The sequence below is a fragment of the Oncorhynchus kisutch genome, linkage group LG8 (genome assembly GCF_002021735.2).
Source record: "Oncorhynchus kisutch isolate 150728-3 linkage group LG8, Okis_V2, whole genome shotgun sequence".
Classification (NCBI taxonomy): Eukaryota; Metazoa; Chordata; class Actinopteri; order Salmoniformes; family Salmonidae; genus Oncorhynchus; species Oncorhynchus kisutch.
This window is the reverse complement of record NC_034181.2, coordinates 24,679,515-24,701,142: the sequence shown is the minus strand read 5'-3', so window position 1 is coordinate 24,701,142 and position 21,628 is coordinate 24,679,515. Positions and strand designations below refer to the sequence as shown.

At 41.2% G+C, this 21,628-nt stretch overlaps 2 protein-coding genes across 6 annotated transcripts; one reads left to right on the top strand and one right to left on the bottom strand.

The window, feature by feature from the left end:
- Nucleotides 1-477: 477 nt before the first annotated feature.
- On the bottom strand, nt 478-6,042 carry LOC109896036 (3-ketoacyl-CoA thiolase, mitochondrial-like). Its single transcript, XM_020490230.2, has 11 exons — nt 5,534-6,042; nt 4,548-4,602; nt 3,730-3,896; nt 3,511-3,639; nt 3,089-3,205; nt 2,803-2,950; nt 2,409-2,584; nt 2,075-2,204; nt 1,881-1,951; nt 1,542-1,696; nt 478-1,346 (listed from the first exon to the last, which is right to left on the bottom strand). Exons 2-11 carry the CDS (start codon nt 4,561-4,563, stop codon nt 1,262-1,264), a joined length of 1,194 nt encoding a protein of 397 aa, XP_020345819.1. The 5' UTR covers nt 4,564-4,602; nt 5,534-6,042; the 3' UTR covers nt 478-1,261.
- On the top strand, nt 4,889-9,396 carry mrpl40 (mitochondrial ribosomal protein L40). Of its 5 annotated transcripts, none has more exons than XM_020490232.2 (5): nt 4,889-4,949; nt 7,693-7,776; nt 7,921-8,076; nt 8,452-8,533; nt 8,689-9,396. In XM_020490232.2, the coding sequence occupies exons 1-5, from the start codon at nt 4,942-4,944 to the stop codon at nt 8,914-8,916; spliced, it is 558 nt and encodes a 185-aa protein (XP_020345821.1). In that variant the 5' UTR covers nt 4,889-4,941; the 3' UTR covers nt 8,917-9,396. The 5 variants fall into 5 exon arrangements, with proteins under 5 accessions (XP_020345821.1, XP_020345822.1, XP_031685757.1 ...); XM_020490233.2 differs by having other exon boundaries at nt 4,911-5,143; XM_031829897.1 differs by having other exon boundaries at nt 4,911-5,143; nt 8,671-9,396.
- Nucleotides 9,397-21,628: the final 12,232 nt, after the last annotated feature.

The following is a 21,628-nucleotide window of genomic DNA, read 5'->3' as shown; positions in this document are numbered from 1 at the left end:
TTGCAAAGGCCATGGAATCCCATTTCATGAAGCTCCCGACCAACAGTTCTTGTGCTGACGTTGCTTCCAGAGGTAGGTTGGAACGCGGTAGTGAGTGTTGCAACCAAAGATAATTTTTACATGTTACGGCACTCGAGTTCCTTGAGATGGCGTGGCCTATAACTCGCGGCTGGGCCGCTGTTACCCGTAGACATTTCCACGTCACAATAACAACACTTACTGTTGACCGGGGCAGTTCCAGCAGGGCAGACATTTGACAAATTGACTTGCTAGAAAGCTGGCATCCTATGACAGTGCCACATTGAAAGTCACTGAGGTTTTCAGTAAGGCCATTCTATGGCCAATTTTTGTCTGTGGAGATTGCATATGTGGCTGAAACAGCTGAAGCCACTACTTTGAAGGGGTGTCAACTTCAGACAATGAAAGACCTAGTAACTACTACATGATAGTCCATAAAGAATCACCAACAATCTCACATTAAATTTGTGAATCCCAGGTTTTCACTTTAATCATAAAAAAATAAGATCTTTACAGGCAACCTTACATCATACACACACATCTCACATATATATCCAGTAGATAAGGCAATGGTGATCCATGCAAAGGAGTGATAATTCAAGCAAGAAATTCTGGATCAATTATGCAGTTACTTCTCAATCCACAGAAAGCAACATTGGTTACCTCAACTCAATAACACTCACCTCAACTATTCATATACTACAGCGAGATGTAAATGGTATGTCCTGCTATGAGCTAGCATTGTCTCTAGCAAGGCAAACAAAGACTTACAAAAACAGGAGTTAGCCCTTCAGATTCACAAGGCCTCTTTAAGCAGATTGTTCATGTATGGCAACCATACTGTCTTTTAGAAAAAGGTAACAGGAATATGAAACATCCAAGAAAGGAAGTTTAGACATTTATGTTCCTAAACATACAAATACCATTGTCTGTGTTCAGAGAAACAGCAACCATTTTCTGGAGTAATTATGAGGTCTTTGTATTTTTTCTGAGTGTAGATGCTGGAGTCATGTCTAATTTGAAATGTGGGTCAAACGTACAAAGAGCCTCATTTTTATTTATTTTTTACATTGGAAAGTGGATATTCTTACATTAAGTCAATACTAAGAAAACTCTACCTTGGACAAAAACATAAGGTCTTACTCGAGTGTGTATATGGCATATACTCTATTGAGTATATAGGGTGTGGTGTGTGTTAAGAGTGTGGATGGTAATTCTAATTGTGGATGGTTTGCTTGGTTCCTCAGTGAGTGTTCTCTATGATTATGGCGATACCCTGACCACCACCGATGCAAGCTGATCCCACAGCATACTTTCCCCCAATCCGCCTGAAGGAGAGAACAAAACCACAAAATGGAAATCACTCACCTGTGAGATAATATGAATTGCTCAGCAATTGAATAGCGTTATTTATTGGTTTAGCTCCTGTATGCTGAGGTATATTGGTCAGATACACTGTTTGTTGAACTACATAGAATGATAAGTAGTGCTCTGAGTAGCAAGAAGACTACTGGTGTGGTTACCGGAGCTCGTGGACCAGGTGAGCAGTGATGCGTGCTCCAGAGGCTCCCAGGGGGTGGCCAATGGCAATAGCCCCCCCATCAGCATTACTCTTCTCTGGGTCCAGACCCAATGCCTTGGCAACAGCCAGGTACTGAGCAGCAAATGCCTCATTCACCTGAGAGACAGCCAAGGTGAGAAAGAGGACATGAGAAGTCAGAGCAGGAGAAAGAGAAACAGTGAGAAGGAGGAAGTCAATTCTATAGGGTGCACTACAAGAAGGAGATTGAGTAAAGCAAAACAATATCTGCGATTTCCTGCACCAGTTCCTACTTCCTATTCATGAACATAGACAAGCATACCTCCACCAGATCCATGTCTTGGAGGGTGAGACCTGCTTTCTTCAGGGCTTCTGTGATGGCTGGGACTGGGCCTGAGGGGGACAATGACAGAATCTTACCAACAGAAACCACTAGATGGCCATGCTGGAAAGGACTATATTTGGCTGTATCATATGTTTTCATCAAGTACATGAGATATGTTGCCAGTCACCCACCGATTCCCATAATGCTTGGGTCACAGCCAGAGACGTGATAGGCCACTATTCTTGCCAATGGGGTGAGCTTGTGCTCCTTCACAGCTTCCTCACTGGCTATCACCACGGCAGCAGCGCCGTCAGACACACCCTGTTGAAAAGGAGCATATCTTGCAGAACAGTACATTCAAAACTAGCACAGGATTTAAACCTAGCACACAAAAATGATCTGCACGCCATTTAAAACCGGTGTGCTTGGGGACAGACTGAATGTGATACTCCGTTGGCAAGCGCTGGTAGGAACTGGGTGAAAGGGCTTGGACCCAGAAGTGAATCGGTTTTGTTAAGAACTCACTGATGCGTTGGCGGCAGTAACCGTTCCTCCCTTTTTGAAGACAGGGGGTAGCCTAGCCATCTGCTCCAGGGTGGTCTGGGGACGAGGGTGCTCATCCTGGGTCATGGGTACTTTGCCCTTCTTTGCCTTCACGTCGATGGGTGCTATCTCTGCCGTGTAGTGGCCCGCCTCATGGGCTAAGGTTTAGAGCGCACATAGACAAAGTCAGTGATGTAGTCAGCATTCAGATAGAAATATTGAAAAACTGTTCATTGTCATGACAAGATACAGAAGTATTTCTGGTTTACCGAGGACAGATAATCAGGAATTCCTTATTAAAATCAGGACAGTCTTCATGCCTTAAGTAAGGATTGTAAACATGTAAGATTAGTTATGGTAAGGGTTGACCTCTAACCTGCCTTCCACCTCTGCTGGGTCTGGTGTGCGTATTTGTCACAGTCGTCTCTGCTGATCTCATATTTCACTGCCAGGTTCTCTGCTGTGATGCCCATGGGGATCTTAATGTGCAGGTCAGTAAGCCCCGCCCACAGAGTGTCCTCTAGCTGAGACAAAGAATACAGAACACATTAGTTTAGTCCTTGGCATTGGTTTAGAGCAGCTGTTAAAGGGCTCTTGCAGTCAAAAATGATCAAAACCACACACATTTGTTTCTTACCGCTCCTCATTTATTAATTCAATACCTTGAGGTCGAGTCCGAACTTGGTTCCGAAGCGGACGTTGCGGACAGCGTATGGCGCCTGGCTCATGCTCTCCGAGCCGCCACACAGCACCACCTCTGAATCCTTCAAACAGATTTCCTACAGAGACATACAGGGTCTTAAAGGGGACAAACGCACAAGGCTGCGAATGTTCCTAAGCAATCAGCAGAGGAAGAAACCATGCACCTACAATTGACCTACAAACAAAAGGGTAGGTGACACTGCAGCAGAAAGAACTTTCCTGGGGTCTCTGTGACTAAAAACTTTGTATAATATATATATATTTTAATTATAGTGTACAGTGGGCAGGAGTCCAGTTCAGACAGAGAAACATTAAGAAATCCTCAGTGGAGAGTAACAGTGTAGACTATGTAGAGTCTTAGTGCTTAGTGTGTCTACTGTACCTGAGCGCCATTGATGATTGACTGAAAGCCGGACCCACACAGGCGGTTCACGGTGAGAGCAGGCACTGGAATGGGCACCCCACACCTCAGGCCCACGTGACGGGCAATGTATGGAGCATCTGCAGAGCTCTGGAGAGAAAGAGAACCTGTCTTATTAAGGCAACTCTCACATTTCCTTCCTAGAGCATTTATCCTTGCCCTTTGGAGTTTTAGACACACCTGCATTACGTTTCCAAAGATAACACTGTTGACAAGCTCAGGTGCAACTCCCCCAGCAGCAAGGGCAGCCTTGGAGGCATGCTCTGCTAGGTCTGTTGCACTGTGATCCTTCAGCACCCCACCGTAGGTTCCAAACGGGGTCCGCTTAGCAGACACAATAAACACATCTGGATGGAGAGAAAGAAGTCTGTGTGAGGTGACTAATCAAGCATTCCTGCAGCTTTGGACATGTTTTGAGTGACAAAACAGTAAAAATATTGGACTTAAAAAAAGGCTGTCTTGCCTACTCTCACTGCATAAACGTTTGAGAGTGCTATCATAAAACTCCACTGCAGTGTCATTGCAATTCTCATGCAACTATGAATAGTGCCACGGTCACCTTCACCCTACATTCATTTTCAACTCAACTAGCCTTTAGAAATGAAACGATAGAGGCAACTGTCAGTTGTTGAATATGTGGAGGGCAGACACTTGACAAGAAATACACAAGTTTACATGTAGAAACAGACTGACAACTGCCCTTTATTCATTCAGTATGAATAACGATCACAGCTGGAGAGGCTAAACGGTGACTCTAAAGGGGAACACAATGGTTTAAATTCACAAATGTATGCTATAGTCAGTAGTGCGCAACTAGCCATGAACAATAGTTTGAACTTTGTCGACTGTCTGGAGCTTCTAGTTATAATTTGGCAGACAGACAAGCTATCAACGTTACTACGCAGACACCTTTGCAGAGCAAGATAAACATGTTAGCAGAAAACTAAAAGCATGCATTTCGTGGCGCTTGGTTTATGAAAAATAACAATATTACTTACTTCTGAGCAGTGACATAACGTTGATTCCTCCTTACGTCCACGAAGGTCAATGTATCTGTTTGAACCGGGAGTCAATTTAAGAGCGCTTTTATGACAAACTCTGGCAATCTTGGGTCGTCACTAGTTACCACAGTCACAAAGTCATAAACCCCGCCTATTTCTACAATTTATATTCTTAAAGGGTGCTTTTAAACCTAACCTTAACCACACTGCTAACCGTATGCCTAACCTTAAATGATGACAAAAAGCACATTCTTGTTTTCATGATTTTTTTAACCATATATACCATTCATACATTGAGGCTGTGGTAACTAGTGGAAATTTGACCTTTTGCCTAAATAATGTGTATCTAATCATTGAGACAACAACATTCGACAAAATAACTCTGATCAACATGTTTCTGTAAGGAAATGTTAAATGGTTACTTGTACAATATTTATTCAGTTATGTAGCTATGTTTACTTGGAAAAGTGTCTAATGTTACTGACAAATTGTATCTCTGATGTAACCAGTGCAATCTGGTCTCAGAGCATATCTTGTTATTCTTTATGTAAATCAAGGACACTCCGTTTGGTATGATATTCTCCTTTCGTATGGTATGTATTAATTTGTGGATGTCGTGGATGTGGATGTTACGAATGACAATTCGTATTATATCTTACGAATTAGCAAAACGTACAATATGTTACAAATATACTAAACACATGATATATTACGAAAATTCAAAACGTGCAATATGTTACGAACTAGCTAAAAGTGTTATATATTACGAATTTGAAAGACTCTCAATGTGTTACAAATGTGTAAAATGTGCAATATTGTAATGAAACAGCAGGGAGCAGGTCTCTAACCCTCGACCTTCTAGCCCGAGGTCCCCAGGGTCGTTACAATATGTTACGAATTTGCAAAACGTATGATTATGTAGCGACCCGCAGAGACAGCTGTGTGTTATGTGTTAGGCTCGTAGGTGGTTGTGTTTTACTTACCAGTACCCAGTGTTCGCGGGCTCCGAAATGCCAATCAACCTGCCATATGCCAATCACGGGAATGCCTGGAATGTTCTGATGCCGGGCATCCTGGTGGTTGGCGGAGTGGCATGGAGGGGGGTTGGAGCATTGGATGTTAAGACCAGGTTTAGCTTTTGTTCTCTCTCTTATGTCTGGTCTTCACAAAATAAGGTCACGGTTGGCTTGTGGGTTATCTTTCATTTATTTTGCGTGGGCTACGGCCAAACAGTAGCCTGTGTAAAGTTGGGTTAATAAACCGTCAATTCGTAAACTCAAGCCTCAATCTGGACAATTGTTCCTTAATTATCTAGTCAGGTCATTACAATATGTTACGAGTTCTAGCTAGGTGGCTAGAGTTTAGGGTTAAATTTAGGATATAGGTTAGGTTTAGCCAACATGCTAAGAGGTCCCAAAGTTGTAAGTAAGTGGAAAAGTTGCTGATTAGCAAAAATGTGTCGCTAACGTTTGCGTTATACACCCACCCACTCACCTCAACCAACCACCTAAGTAACCATCTGTCTTATGCAACCATACTAAACGTAACATATCATACGAAATGGCGTGTATTTACGTGCATAATAATACGACATGCTCTGAGACCGAGTTGCAACGTAAAGTGAGCGAGGCGAGCTACAACAATGGGATCGAAAGTGTCCATCTGAAGCTCGAGCTAAATTTACGTCTGTTTCAAGTTGCACTTCCGTCCTGCGGCTGTCAAGGGGACCGCAATGATAAAATGTGTTGATACACATGAATAACTTTCATCTGATTTCATTGAATAGTAATCAAATAGTATATCGATCATGTCCATTGCTGTATCGCGTGCCCTGTGTAGGGTATTGTCCCGACAGGCTGCAGTGCCAACTAACGTTAGGTGAGTTGTCTCATGCAATTCTGGTTAGCATAGGAAAGCTAGCTAACGTTAGCTACAGCAGTTGGAACATGTTTTCTTTTCTCATCCAGCTGTATGCTAAAACCTGAGCCAGTTAGCTAACTACGTTATCTATTCACTGCAGTGGAGTTCCACCAGGTTCGATTTAGGGTCTGGTAGTGTTCAGTTTATATATTTTACCTATTGGCAGTGTTATCAGAAGGCACAGCTTTGATTTTCACTGCTACGCAGACAATACACACATTTGCATTCCTGTGTCACCAGAAGATTTTAGCTCCACGGATAAATTATTAGACTGTTTTAGTGATTTAAATACTTGGATGGCTCACAACTTCCTCAAGCTAAATCAACACAAGACGAGGTACTTATTGTTGGAGCCAAAGCACAGAGAGAAAATCAAGCTGCACATTTTAACTCACTGGCAATACAAATAAACACCAGGTACATAACCTAGGTGTTGTTTTAGATTCTGAACAAAATGTTGAATCACACATTAGGAATGTGACCAAAATAGCTTTTTTTTACCACCTAAGGAACATTGCCACGGTGCGACCATTTCTCTCAGGCTGATACAGAGAGACTCATCCATGCTTTTATTACAAGCAGGTGTGACTACTGTAATGCTATCCTGTCTGGTCTACCTTAGAAAGCCATTGGTCAACTGCAAAACATACAGAATGCAGCAGCGTGAATACTGACCAAGACCAGATGGAGAGGTCTCTGCACTGGCTGCCTATTAGTTTTAAAATGAATTGTAAGATCATTCTATTGTTTAAAAAAAAAATCTATCCACAATTGTGCACCCCAATACATGTCAGACATGCATTTAAGTTATGTACCCAGTAGGTCCCTCAGGTCCTCTGGCACTGGCCTTTTAACTATCCCAAAGCCTAGGACCAAGAGGCAGGCAGCTGTTAGTTATTATGCACCCAGCCTCTGGAATAGTGTACCTGAGGGGGGCTGAAACTGTAGACATAAAGAGTTCTTAAAACATATTTTCAGCTTTGCCTTTCCTTAGGGTGCTTTTTGGTTGTTCAGTTTGTCATTCTTTTTGTTTTTTATCATGTTTGTTGTGTAGTAAATACTTCAGCTTTTATTTTCATTAGTTTTTTCCTGTAAAGCACATCGCATTGCATTCCATGTCTGAAATCTGCTTTATAAAGCTTGATTTGATCTGTTACAGTAGCTAGATTGAGCTAACTAGTAGTTCTCCCCTTCCTCTGATTTGGTATGTTGTTCTGCACAGCTCTTTGATGGGAGTGGACGGTCATGTCAGTCAAGGTCCTTGGTTTGCATCTGTCCTCACATTGAAGACATCTGCGCCACTAAGGTAAGTTGAAAATCCTTTTGTCTATAAAGGGTTTGTTCTCTAGTGCACTTTCAGACTCTCTTTGCAGTTCCCTTTAGGCACCATTTGTTATAAATGCACTACAAGCTCAACTTTCACTCATTCTGCCTGCGTGTGCTCTAACAGAGCAGAGCCCAAGAAGAAGAAGAAAGTGGACCCTCGTAGAGAGCAGATGGTGAGAGAGAGACTGAAGAAGAAATTGAAGAAGCTGGAGAGAGTTCCTCCTGAGCTCATTCCCATTGAAGACTTCACAACCCCAGCCAAATACATGGACGAGACCAGGTATGGCTCACCCACCTTTAGTGTTTAAATGAATGGAGTGGCTGACATTCCCATACAAAATCTGGGCACCACCATGAGTTACTATGGTGGGCACACCCTACCATTGAAGTAGGCACATCCATAAGCTTGGAATATTTACTGTTGCTTCACTCCCAACAGTCAATAGTGGCATAGTTTGAACCCTGCTTACCATAGTGATCTCCAGCAATAGTCTTAGAAACACACCAAAATCAGCTGATGGATTGAAATTGAGTATGATGCTGTGCTTAACTGATTGTTCTGTTGAGTGACACACTATTAGTGCATTCCAAATTAATTTCTCTGTCCTAATGTACACCTGAATAGGTCCCTACTCTATTTGTTCATTTTTCCTAGGGTGCGTGGTGCTCCTCAGCTTCCCTTTGAGGAGAGTGAACGTCGGGCTCTACTGCTGAAGGAGTGGTCCCGCTACAAACAGGTAAATGTGATCTTGTAAGCCATTGTTGGTTTAAACTATCACTACAGTCATATTTGGAAGCAGAAATCAGTGAGCAGCCATTGACAGTACCTTCTTTGTAGACATTTTGATATACCCAGTTTCTGTGCCACATTTTGACTTTCTGCTACGAGCAGACCCAACACCGGGCAGAGATGGAGGCAGTAGGCCTGGCTGTGGAGGCCCAGAGGGAGGCTCTGGAGGAGCTGAGGCTGGAGTCAGAGGAGCTCTACCAGGCAGCACTGAGGCCAGATCCCTTGCTCTTCCCCTTCAACCACCAGGGACCCAGCTACACACCGCCCAAGGCCCAGTATGAGGCACCTGAAGGCAAATACAACAACATCACCAAAGTCTACACCCAGTGAGAGGGTGGCAGCAATAACATTGTGGGCATAACATGTGTTGACATGGTTATTACATCCCCTGGTCTTTACATGATTTGGACAGACTAAATATTTGACGAGCATGTTCATGAAAATAGTTTAGACATGAAAGCTAGAACTGCCACCAATAGTGGATATGGATGTCTCATTCAAAGGGTATTTCAACCGCTTACCAACCAGAGGACCATGACCCAGTCATATTCAACGTATTGACAACTGCCCTGTCATGGAATAAGTTTAAATTCACACTCATAAAGTGATTCACATTCTGTACTGTATTGTTACATTCATAAATGTCATAGTTTAAATACAACCAGTAAGTAAAACATACCAGAGGGTTGAAAAAGGATTCACTTTTTAATTTATTTTTATTATATACATTTGAATGTATATAACAGACTGTAGATGAGTTATCCTGTGAAATAATAAAGACAAAGAGCCCGTGTAATGGTGTTACAGAAACACTGGCCTCCATTTCAATAGGTAGAGAAACATACAAGCGCTCACTTGAGTCTTTCCACACAATGACCTAGACAGTATAAAAAAAAGTCAGACCACTGGTGCAACCCAGAATACTGTATGGTATGGTGCTGTTACCCTTATGCCAATACAGTAATTATTTTCACCAAAATACACTCACCGGCCAGTTTGTTAGGTACACCACCCCGTTCATGAAAATGGATCGCTCCTACTTAAAAAAAAAAAAACTTTATTTTACTAGGCAAGTCAGTTAAGAACAAATTCTTATTTTCAATGACGGCCGAGGAACAGTGGGTTAACTGCCTGTTCAGGGGCAGAACGACAGATTTTGTACCTTGTCAGCTCGGGGATTTGAACTGTTCGATTGAACGTTAGAATGGGCAAAACAAGTGATCTAAGTGACTGAGTGTGGCATGATCGTCGGTGCCAGGCGCGCCGGACCCTGTATCAGAAATGGCCGCCCTCCTGGGCTTTTCACTCACAAGTGTCTAGGGTTTACCGAGCATGGTGCAACAAACAAAAAACATTCAGTCCTGTGAGAGAAAAGAGCTCATTAATGAGAGAGATCGAAGAAGGGCAAGAATCGTCCAAGCTAACAGGCGGTCCACAAAGGGACAAATAACGGTGCAGTACAACAGTAATATGCAGAATGGCATCTCGGAACGCACAACTCATTGATCCTGGGCTATTGTAGCAGATGGCCACACCGGGTTACACTCCTATCAGCTAAAAACAAGAAGTGGCTCCAGTGGGCACGCGGTCACCAACACTTGAAAATTGAGCAGTGGAAAACATTGCCTGGAACATGACAGCGAGGTCAGTTTACTTGAGTGGCCTGCCCAGTCCCCAGACCTCAACCCAATAGACCATCTTAGGGATGAGCAGGAATGAGCTGTTTTGCAACATTAAATGTACCGCCGTCCAATCTGCAGCAACTGTGCGATGCCATCTCGTCGTCATGGACCAACATCCCTGTGGAATGTTTCAGACACCTTGTAGAATGCCCCAAATAATTCAGGCTGCTCTGGAGGCAAGGGGGTCCTAATAAACTGTCCAGTGAGTGGATATCATTGCTCAGTATATTGCTCACGCATATCTTAATTTGTATAACTTATGGAAAGACTACAAAGCACATTTTCACAATCAATACTACGCTGTGACTTTCAAGTGTAACAGTTTAGCTTCCGTCCCTCTCCTCGCCCCTACCTGGGCTCGAACCAGGGACCCTCTGCACACATCGACAATAGCCACCCTCAAAGCATCCTTACCCATCGCTCCACAAAAGCTGCAGCCCTTGCAGAGCAAGGGGAACAACTACTTCAAGGTCTCAGAGCGAGTGACATCACAGATTGAAATGCTATTAGCACCCCGCTAACTAGCTAGCCATTTCACATCGGTTACACAAGCAGTAGAGGTACACTCTCCTAATACCATTGGAGTACACTGGACACCTCTGGGAAGAAACCATTTATGACAGAGTGGTTCTGGTGGTCCTGGAGAGCAGGCTTTTCCCCAGCCAACTGAACTAATAGTGTTTAAAACAAAAAGCCTTCACACCCTCTGCAGGGGGCATATTCAGCTAAGTTACAGAACATTCAGATGTAATAAATTGTATAGAACAGACATTCTGTCATGAACAAATACAACTTTTACCAGCTCTATACATAACAATTATAGATGCAATGTCAATAGATTAGTCTGAATAAGCCACGGTCATGGTTTACTAGCCACAACTATACTGTGATTTAGTTTGTAACTCTACTGTGATTTAGTTTACGTAACTAAACAGACCTTAGATGCTACATTGTGGTTGGTTTGGCCATGTTTAGGGCCATGGCAGTGTTAACTCGGGATGGTTAAGACTGGGAATCCAGGGGCTTCCCCTGGTGCAGGGCCATGTGCCAGTCTCTGGGCGGATCTCGTCTCAGGTCCCACACAGGGGTGAACTTTCTCTGCTCCACCATCCGGTTCCTCTCACTCTGCTGTAATGACTCCCAGGGTAGGGGGAGGACAGTCAGAGTTGGTTAGGGGACAGTGCAAGAGAGATCTTTCATAAACAAACTGTAGCCAATATTTCTGGATGTTGATGGCATTTTCCCTGTAAATGCAGGATTGCTGGTTCCTGTGCAGCTTAGGCCATTTCAAAGTGATGATTGAGTGCTCAACTGCACCTTGGTCTCTGGACTTGGGTTCTTCTCCCACTCTCGACATGTGTAGTAGTCTTCCTTCCACTGCCAGCAGGAGGGGGATGTGCCATGCCTATAGTAGTTATGGAAACGGTTCCACAGGCTTTTGCAGGGTCTGAATTCAGCCAGTAGTCATCACAGGTCCGGGGTGGCTAGGGAGATTATAATTACAGGTAATTAGTAGCCTTGGGCGGCATACCGTATAACGAGGTATTTGGAAATAGCCATGGGATGGTTTTTCAATACCGTCAAAACTATTTCTTCGTTTTTGTTATTAAAAATGTGAATATTTGTTGGTACTTTCTAAGTAAATACCTGAAGTCAAATTGTGCAATATGTTTGGAGATAAAAAAAGATCGCGTTCATTTCACCTGTCGCATAATTTTTTATTATGAATCTTACTGACCGAGGTAAAGACAGTTTCAAGTTCGATATTCGACGGATATTCGCGCTTTCAAACTACTTGAGCCACAGAATCCAAATAAGTGTCATGATGTTGGAAAAATTGCGCACAACATTGCACAAGTTTTATTTTAACGATTTAGACGTGAATTTGCTTTCCAAAGCTAATAAACATGTGGAACTGTGAGCAGCGTTTCGTATTCCTAGTTGAATTAGTTAGGGAGCGTGAACAAAGTACAAACTTTTTTTACATTAAAATTTCAATAGCTCCTTGGTCATGTGACATACTTACTTCAAACAAGGTTCAGAATGTCCACTGACTACTCTTCTGTATTGCACACCCTTTAGTTTGTCAATTTTCATCTCACAAGATTTTGTGTGAATTTTTCAAAATGTAGAATTTCAATAGCTCCTTAGTCATGTGACCTGGTGACTTCAAAGAAGGTTCAGAATGTCCACTCAGTGGGCCTACATATTGCACACCCTTTAGTTTGTCCATTTTCATCTCACATGGTTTTACATACATTTTTCAATATGTAGAATTTTAACAGCTCCTTGGTCATGTGACCTAGTGACTTCAAGCAAGGTTCAGAATGTCCACTGACTACCCTTCTATATTGCACACCCTTTAGTTTGTCCATTTTCTTCATCTCACATGGTTTCCCATCCATTTTTCCAAATTTTGAATTTCAATAGCTCCTTGGTCTTGTGACCTACTGACCTCACAAGGTTCAGAATGTCCACTGACTATACCTTCATATTGCACACTCTGATGTTTGTCTACTTTCATCTCATGCTATTAGACGTAAATCTGTATGCTTTGCAGAACTTCGTTTTTACATGGGTGTTTAAAAATAAAACTTTTAAGTCAACAAATGTTCCATCTTCGCAATAGCTATCTTTCACATGGACACTGAAAAGATCTGCAAATAGCTGTATGTGGTATGGATCAAGGACAGGAGAGGTGTTAAAACAGAGGTGCTTAAAGGAAGGCGCACAGGTAGGCCTCATGAAAAACAGTGTTTCATATGCTCTTTTTAATCACAGTAATAGGCAGTGATTTGTCAGTCACAGTGAGCTTGATAACGTGAAAGAATCCTTTTTATAGCATCACTTTCATATACTGTACATTAAGACAAATCCTTCTACATTGAGTATTAGAACGCAGTTTACATAACGTGATAATGACTTGATATTTGAGTGCATTCACAACAAGCCACCTGCAGACAACTTACAAAATGCAATATTGCATTTGAGGGTTTGTTTTTTCTGATGAAAATAGTTATTTGATGCATGGTCTACTATTTCTAACTGGGAAAATAAATTCCTATGTCTTTTGTGAGTAAAATCCTTTTTCCAAAATTGATTTAGGTAAATTTTTGTGAAGAGGTATGAGGGTTGTGATGTGGGTCATTTAATAGTACAATAATTTAAGGGATCAATACATTCCTATATTGCTTCCACAGTTTCTGCATGAACCATCAGGCCAAGTGTTTTTGGTTGACCCTGCTGGACAGAAAGAGAAGGAGGAATCGGAACACGCTGCAATCAAATTCAGGTCTTAGTTATTCCATTGTACTGGATCTAATAGATATTAGCATTTTACATACATTCATAAGTGTAATACTTTTTTATGACATACTGTGAAAAACTCTCTTGGCTGCTGGCTGTCACTTTCAGACATGTGCAGAGCAGACTTGAACCACAGGGGTTCTCTGTAAAGAGAGAGTAATCCAGAAGGCACAGACACACCCCTTGACTTTCAATTGGCACTGTTGACCTGTATGTATCCTCTCTTGATTGTGGTGCACAGTCTGGCAGTCTGACTAAAGTGCAAGAGGTATGAGGAGAGACATTCTCCTTTGTATTTATGGGAACAAATATTTCCTAACACTTTGGATCCTATTCTTGGACAGTTAGAAGACACAATGCATCAATGCAAAAAAAGTGTATTACTAATTACTGTCCATGAGTAACCTCAACCTTGTGGTTCTATGGGTGTTTGGGCCAATAAAGTGCCAACTCAATTCTACCACTGACTAGTCTCTCATGCCCCTATGAATGGGGACACAGGGCAATAGTTTTTCATCTAAACCAGCCCTTTTTTACTGGAGTACACAAACCCCTAATTGGGGCTCTTTTCTTGACACATAGTAGCAGTTTACCAGATAACAAGTCAAGAAGAACAAAATGTAGATTGTTGTAAGGGATTATTACATCCTGTGCTGGCCCCATTGTCATATCCATTCTGGATTCTGAGTGGTAAAATCAGAGCTGAAAAATGTCTATGTATGTGTATACCTTTTCTGCCAAGACAGAACTGCCAAAGGGGGTGGAGTTGCAATCTACTGCAGAGACAGCCTGTAGAGTTCTGTCATGCTATCCAGGTCTTTTTAAAAGTAGAAGGTCGAACTGCCCAAACAGTTTGAGCTTCTACTTTTAAAAATCCACCATTCCAGAAATAAGTCACTCACTGTTGCTGCTTGTTACAGACCCCCCTCAGCCCACAGCTGCGCCCTGGACACCATATGTGAATTAATTGCCCCCTATTTATCTTCAGAGTTTGTACTGTTAGATGACCTAAACTGGGATATGTTTAGCACCCCGGCCGTCCTACAATCTAAGCTAGATGCCCTCAATCTCACCCAAATTATCACTCACTGTTGCTGATTAGCATCGAATAGCCCCCGCAATATGCAACTTTTCAGGGAAGTTAGGAACTTATCTGGCAGACTCAACAGCCTTGGTTTCTCAAATGACTGCCTCGCCTGGGTCACCAACTACTTCTCAGATAGAGTTCAGTGTGTCAAATCGGAGGGCCTGTTGTCCGGACCTCTGGCAGTCTCTATGGGGGTGATACAGGGTTCAATTCTCGGGTTGACTCTTTTCTCTGTATACATCAATGATGTCGCTCTCGCGGCTGGTGATTCTCTGATCTACTTCTATGCAGACGACACCATTCTGTATACTCCTGGCCCTTCTTTGGACACCGTGTTAACTGACCATACAACTCTCCTTACGTGGCCTCCAACTGCAAGTAAAACTAAATGCATGCTCTTCAACTGATCGCTGCCCACAGCTGCTCGCCTGCCTAGTATCACTACTCTGAACGGTTCTGACTTAGAATATGTGGACAACTACAAATACCTAGGTATCTGGTTAGACTGTAAACTCTCCTTCCAGACTCATATTAAGCATCTCCAATCCAAAATTAAATCTAGAATCAGCTTCCTGTTTCGCAAACAAAGCATCCTTCACTCATGCTGCCAAACATACCTTCGTAAAACTGACTATCCTACCGATCCTTGACTTTGGCGATGTCATTTACAAAATAGCCTCCAACACTCTACTCAACAAATTGGATGCAGTATATCACAGTGCCATCAGTTTCTTCACCAAAGCCCCATATACTACTCACCACTGTGACCTGTATGCTCTCGTTGGCTGGTCCTCGCTTCATATTCGTCGCCAAACCCACTGGCTCCAGGTCATCTATAAGTCTTTGCTAAGTAAAGCCCCGCCTTATCTCAGCTCACTGGTCAGCATAGCAGCACCCACCCGTAGCACTCGCTCCAGCAGGTATATTTCACTGGTCACCCCCAAAACCAATTCCTCCTTTGGCTGCCTTTCCTTCCAGTTCTCTGCTGCCAATGACTGGAACGAATTGCAAAAATCACTGAAGCTGGAGACTCATATCTACCTCACTATCTCTAAGCATCAGCTATCAGAGCAGCTTACAGATCATTGCACCTGTACATAGCCCATCTGTAAATACCTCATCCCCATATTGTTTTTTATCTTATTTATATTTATTTATTTTTGATCCTTTGCACCCTAGTATATCTACTTGCACATTCATCTTCTGCACATCTATCACTTCAGTGTTTATTTGCGAAATTGTAATTATTTCGCCACTACGGCCTATTTATGGCCTTACCTCCCTAATTTTACTTCATTTGCACACACTGTATATAGACTTTTCTATTGTGTTATTGACTGTACATTTGTTTATTCCATGTGTAACTCTGTGTTGTTGTTTGTGTCACTCTGCTTTGCTTTATCTTGGCCAGGTCGCAGTTGTAAATGAGAACTTGTTCTCAACTGGCTTACCTTGTTGAATAAAGGTGAAATAAAAATAAAATAAGTAAAAAAATACTGTATGTGGAATGTCTTATGTCTGTCCTACATGTAGTGTTGGCACATGTCAAATCAAATCTAAATCAAATAAAATGTATTTGTCACACACATAGTTAGCAGATGTTAATGCGAGTGTAGCGAAATGCTTGTGCTTCTAGTTCCGACAATGCAGTAATAACCAACGAGTAATCTAACCTAACAATTTCACAACTACCTTATACACATAAGTGTAAAGGAATGAAGAATATGTACATAAAAATATATGAATGAGTGATGGTACAGAACGGCATAGGCAAGATGCAGTAGATGGTATTGAGTACAGAATATATATATGAGATGAGTAATGTAGGGTATGTAAACATATAAAAGTGGCATTGTTTAAAGTGGCTAGTGATACAGTAGATGGTATAGAGTACAGTATATACATATGAGATGAGTAATGTAGGGTATGTAAACATTGTATGAAGTGGCATTGTAATATTCCTCAACTGCATATATCATAAATTCTATTGCAAATAGCAGTATCTGACATTTTCAGATATTATTTTGACAAACACACTTTGGTTCTTACAATTCATTCTCTATTGTCATAGATTTGGTGGGCACTGTCATCTGTGATCTTTGTGATATGACTTTCTTTATTAAGCACATACTGATGAAACTGTCACTTAATGGTTTTTTCTTGAAGTCTACAAACACTCTACATTTATTCACTCTGTGATCGGGTTGGATGTTATATGCTACTTTTGTTATTGTCCTGTAAATGGTTCAGTGCCTATAATTTAGGCTGTGTGTGTAGAATGGGGCATAAAGGAAATTACCTTTACTAACAGCATACACATTTGGCTTTTGTATTCATTTGCCTATAACTAATCAGAATTCCATTATGTTTACATAAAAAAGAGAATACTTCAAAATGAGAAGATCCTGCCATAGAAAAGACGACTGGGTGGACAGGAAGTGTAAAGGAGGGTAAATAACTCACAACATGCAGCAGGACACCTTCAGCTGTGGGGTTTTGGAATGCAGGTTTGATAGTTATATTTTCAATATTGAATGGTTAGCTGTTATGTGACAATTATGTCAAAAACTCTATTTTATTTTTTGGTGTAGATGGCCAAGGAAGTTGCATAGACCTTCCCCAACATTCCCTCCCAAATTGATATGGAACCTTCAAAAACACATGGAGCAATTGCGAAAAGAAATGGATGAGGACATACTAAAAATGTCTGGTGTGCAATGACATTTAATTCAAAGTAAATGTAAATTCTTTATTTTTATGTAGTTGTGTCGGACAGCCATATGTTCAGTTCATGCCTATGATTTCAGAGTTCAACAAAGCCAACAACTGCTTCATGTGTGCCACTGATAAAGAACCTGGATGTGGCCCAAAGACTGACTGGGTTAGTAACTTTATTTAACATGTTTATAATCTTTTGACAACAGTGACGGCATGTAAGACAATTTATGATATAACGCAATGGATGGCTAATTCGTCATCCATCATACTACATTGATATTTGATATTATTTATGAAGTGTTACGCTTTGTTTTAGATTGAATGTTTTGCATGCTAACGGTGGTTCTGTGTGCTCTAACTAGGAATGAAGACAAAATAGTTCAACAGAGTAAAGAACACAAACTGGAAGTGCAGTCTTTGTTGTTGAAAATGTATGCTATACCCCATCCACCCTGAAGAGGCTCTGACATGTACATCAACCAGGGATAATGTATGCTATACCCCATCCACACTGAAGAGGCTCTGAAATGTACATCAACCAGGGATAATGTATGCTATACCCCATCCACACTGAAGAGGCTCTGAAATGTACATCAACCAGGGATAATGTATGCTATACCCCATCCACACTGAAGAGGCTCTGAAATGTACATCAACCAGGGATAATGTATGCTATTCCCCATCCACACTGAAGAGGCTCTGACATGTACATCAACCAGGGATAATGTATGCTATACCCCATCCACACTGAAGAGGCTCTGAAATGTACATCAACCAGGGATAATGTATGCTATACCCCATCCACACTGAAGAGGCTCTGAAATGTACATCAACCAGGGATAATGTATGCTATACCCCATCCACACTGAAGAGGCTCTGAAATGTACATCAACCAGGGATAATGTATGCTATTCCCCATCCACACTGAAGAGGCTCTGACATGTACATCAACCAGGGATAATGTATGCTATACCCCATCCACACTGAAGAGGCTCTGAAATGTACATCAACCAGGTATAAAGAGAAAGTTAGCACTGTGAAATGTTTCATACTTATTTGAAGTTAAGTGTCTGTTGACATGTTGGAAAAGATTAAAGGTCTACAATTTCTGTTTAATTTGTCAATATTCAATTTTTATTCATTGATATACTGGCCAACAATACTGTGGTTACATGTTCAGTATATGTATTGACCAGCAAACCCACTGCAGTCTACCTCACTAGCTCACTCTCCATCCCTGCTTTGGACAATTAATAGCATGACTCACGTACTTTGCCCTTTTCCTTTATGGTTGATATTAACGACAAAAGGAAATATTATCTGCCTCTCTCCTATTGTGTACCACTGTTAAATACTGTGGAGAAATAAAAAAAACAGGGAAAATAAGTACTTAGAACTAACAATAATTACAGATAAATATTAAAGAAAAGGGTAAACACAACACTGGACTGAACCCCCTAACTGTCAAACTAATATTAATGTACAATATAGAAGAGACACAACTAGAGGTTATGCAATATGGGTGTATATCCACTGCACGCTTCTTAGGTGTGTAATTGACATGACCAAAGAGCTATTGAAATTTAAAACAATGAATAATGTACGTTAAACCGCGTGATTTTACTGCACACAAACAAGAGTGTGCAATATAGAAGGGAGCATTCTGCACCACGTTTTAAGTCACTAGGTCACATGACCAAGGAGCTTTGATATTCTAAATTTTGAAAAATTCATGTAAAATCTTGTGATGAAAATGGACAACCTAAGGGGTGTGCAATATAGAAGAGTAATCAGTGGACATACCGAACCTTGTTTGAAGTCCCTAGGTCACATGACCAAGGAGCTATTGAAATTTTACATTTGGAAAAATTCATGTAAAAACGTGTGAGATGAAAATGGACAAACTAAAGGGTGTGCAATATAGAAGGGTAGTCAGTGGACATTCTGAACCTTGTTTGAGTCCAGTAGGTCATATGAACAACGAGCTATTGAAATTCAAAAATTGAAATAAATAATTTAAAATAGTGCGAGATGTAAATCGACAAAAAATAAATGTGTGCAATGTGTGTCTGTGTCTTTGCAATCGGGTTAGCTAGAACCAGTTTTGAAAGTTTTAGGAGTAATGGTTAAATAACTATTGTAATTTGTAACATGTGATTTGTCACTATGTTGACAGTCCCTAACTGCTGTTGATGGACGTAAGGAAAACTACAGGCGAATATCCAATCTGAAACTTTCTTTACCTCGGTTCCAGTTAGGTGGTGTTTGTTTACAAGAGACTTGTTGTGAGTCACTCATACTGCTTACACATAGGATTCACGGTAGGTAGCCTGTAAAAACAACTGGGCTACATTTCTATTTTTTACCTCTTTCTTTTCGGTATTCGCCTTTTATGTAGCCATTGTTTTTGTCAGGAAGGAGCAAAAGACATTCAACGCTGACCCTGTTGTGCGACTTTTGTCACGGTAACTTGACAGCTGCATGTTCTAAGTTCCTCATTTTCAATTCAGACCTTCCACTACTTTCCTTCCATCACACATTCACAACAGTAAGTTAGCAGCTTGTAATAGCCTACTTGTAAATAATTACCTTGTATTTTCCTGCTATGGTGAATAAAAAGTTGGCTACTCAAAACATTGTCAGAAAGCCTATGTTCTGGTAATTATATAAGTTGGCTGGACAGAAATCCATTAATGTTTATGCAGGTCCTAAGAAACATCAGACAAATACAATAATAGAATAACATAGGTGTTTTGTGTATGTGGACACAAATGTTCCCTCTATTTTTTTCCCTCACTGAGCAAATTTCAGGTCTTCTGAGCGCAAACTTGAAAGTCGCAATTATTTTTTCTTTATTTAACGAGGCAAGCCAGTTAAGAAAATTATTATTTACAATGACGGTCAAACTCCCCTAACCCAGACGACGCTGTGCCAATTGTGCGCCATGGGACTCCCGATCACGACCAGTTGTGATACAGTCCGGGATCGAACCAGGGTATATCGTGACGCCTCTAGCACCGAGATGCAGTGCCTTAGGCCGCTGCGCCACTTGGTAACCTACATTCCCCTGCCCTGATCATAGCAGGGGAAAATAAAATAAAGACGCCCTTCCTCTCTGCTCTCAAAACAATGAGCTCTGTGTAGCAGGTAGAACGTCACATTGACATAACGCTGATGACAAAGCAACGTGAAGCTTATAGTAGAGCTGAAGTGTAACGCCGTATTCAAAACAACTGGGAACTCGATAATCTCCAACTTCCCGAGCGTTGAAGAAAACTGGAAACGAGAAGAACAACAAAAAAGCTCAGATTGGGAAAGATCGTCTTGAATTGTCGACAACTTGAATTCCAAGAGCTCTGACATTCTGACCAAAACATCACTGAAGCCCATAATTTTACAAAAAAATGTCCAGTTGTCCCAGTTGTCTTGAAAGCACCATTAGCCTACATTCCCCTGCCCTGATCAGTCAACACATATGGCCTATATTTTATAGTAAGAATGAATATAATAGAACAAAATATAAACAATATTTTTCCCACAGAACTTGAGTGTCATTAACATGTGCACCTGCTGTCATAACAAACCAGTTGTATTTTGGAACAGAGCCCATGTGCTCATTGAGGTAGAAGCATTAGAATATGCTCTTCCAGATCATATAAAAACATCTGCCCTGGATGAACCTCTGTATGAGCATTTCATAAAGTAGCTTTTTGATCAACCTTGGATGTGATCACATTGCACACAATTTCTCTTCTCAACCTACTAGCCATTTGTAGTTTAAGTTAGAAACATGTGCACACTAACCCATCATGTATTCACTAAATATAGAGGGCTTTTAAATATTTATTTGTCAAAGTCAAGAAGAAAAATAAATAAAAGGAAGTGTGCACTCCAGTGGAGGCTGCTGAAGGGAGGATGGCTCATAAAAATGACTGGAACTGTGTAAATGGAATGGCATCAAGCACATAGAAACCATGTGTTTGATACCATTCCACTAATTCCGCTCCAGACATTACCATGAGCGCTTTCTCCCCAATTAAGGTGCCACCTACCTCCTGTAGTGCAAATGCCAAAGCATTTCTGTGACAATAGACAAGAACAACTCAAAGACAGAACTACATGCATTTAAATGGAGAGAATAAATGCATAAAATGCATTTCTGTAAAGCTTTGTGATTGACAAGAAATAGTTTGACGGACAACAGAATGTTCATGACTTAATATGTGCCAATGAAAGGCAACATTTATAC

What these genes read in the sequence shown, in the direction of transcription:
- LOC109896036 (XM_020490230.2), bottom strand. An exon ending in AAGACATGGATCTGGTGGAG is followed by an intron (nt 1,697 to 1,880) that starts GTATGCTTGTCT and finishes GCTGTCTCTCAG; the next exon opens with GTGAATGAGGCATTTGCTGC. An exon ending in CACCTGGTCCACGAGCTCCG is followed by an intron (nt 1,347 to 1,541) that starts GTAACCACACCA and finishes TCTCTCCTTCAG; the next exon opens with GCGGATTGGGGGAAAGTATG.
- mrpl40 (XM_031829895.1), top strand. Translation starts at nt 6,358, where the DNA reads ATGTCCATTGCTGTATCGCGTGCCCTGTGTAGGGTATTGTCCCGACAG. An exon ending in AAGACATCTGCGCCACTAAG is followed by an intron (nt 7,777 to 7,920) that starts GTAAGTTGAAAA and finishes GTGCTCTAACAG; the next exon opens with AGCAGAGCCCAAGAAGAAGA. An exon ending in AAATACATGGACGAGACCAG is followed by an intron (nt 8,077 to 8,451) that starts GTATGGCTCACC and finishes CATTTTTCCTAG; the next exon opens with GGTGCGTGGTGCTCCTCAGC.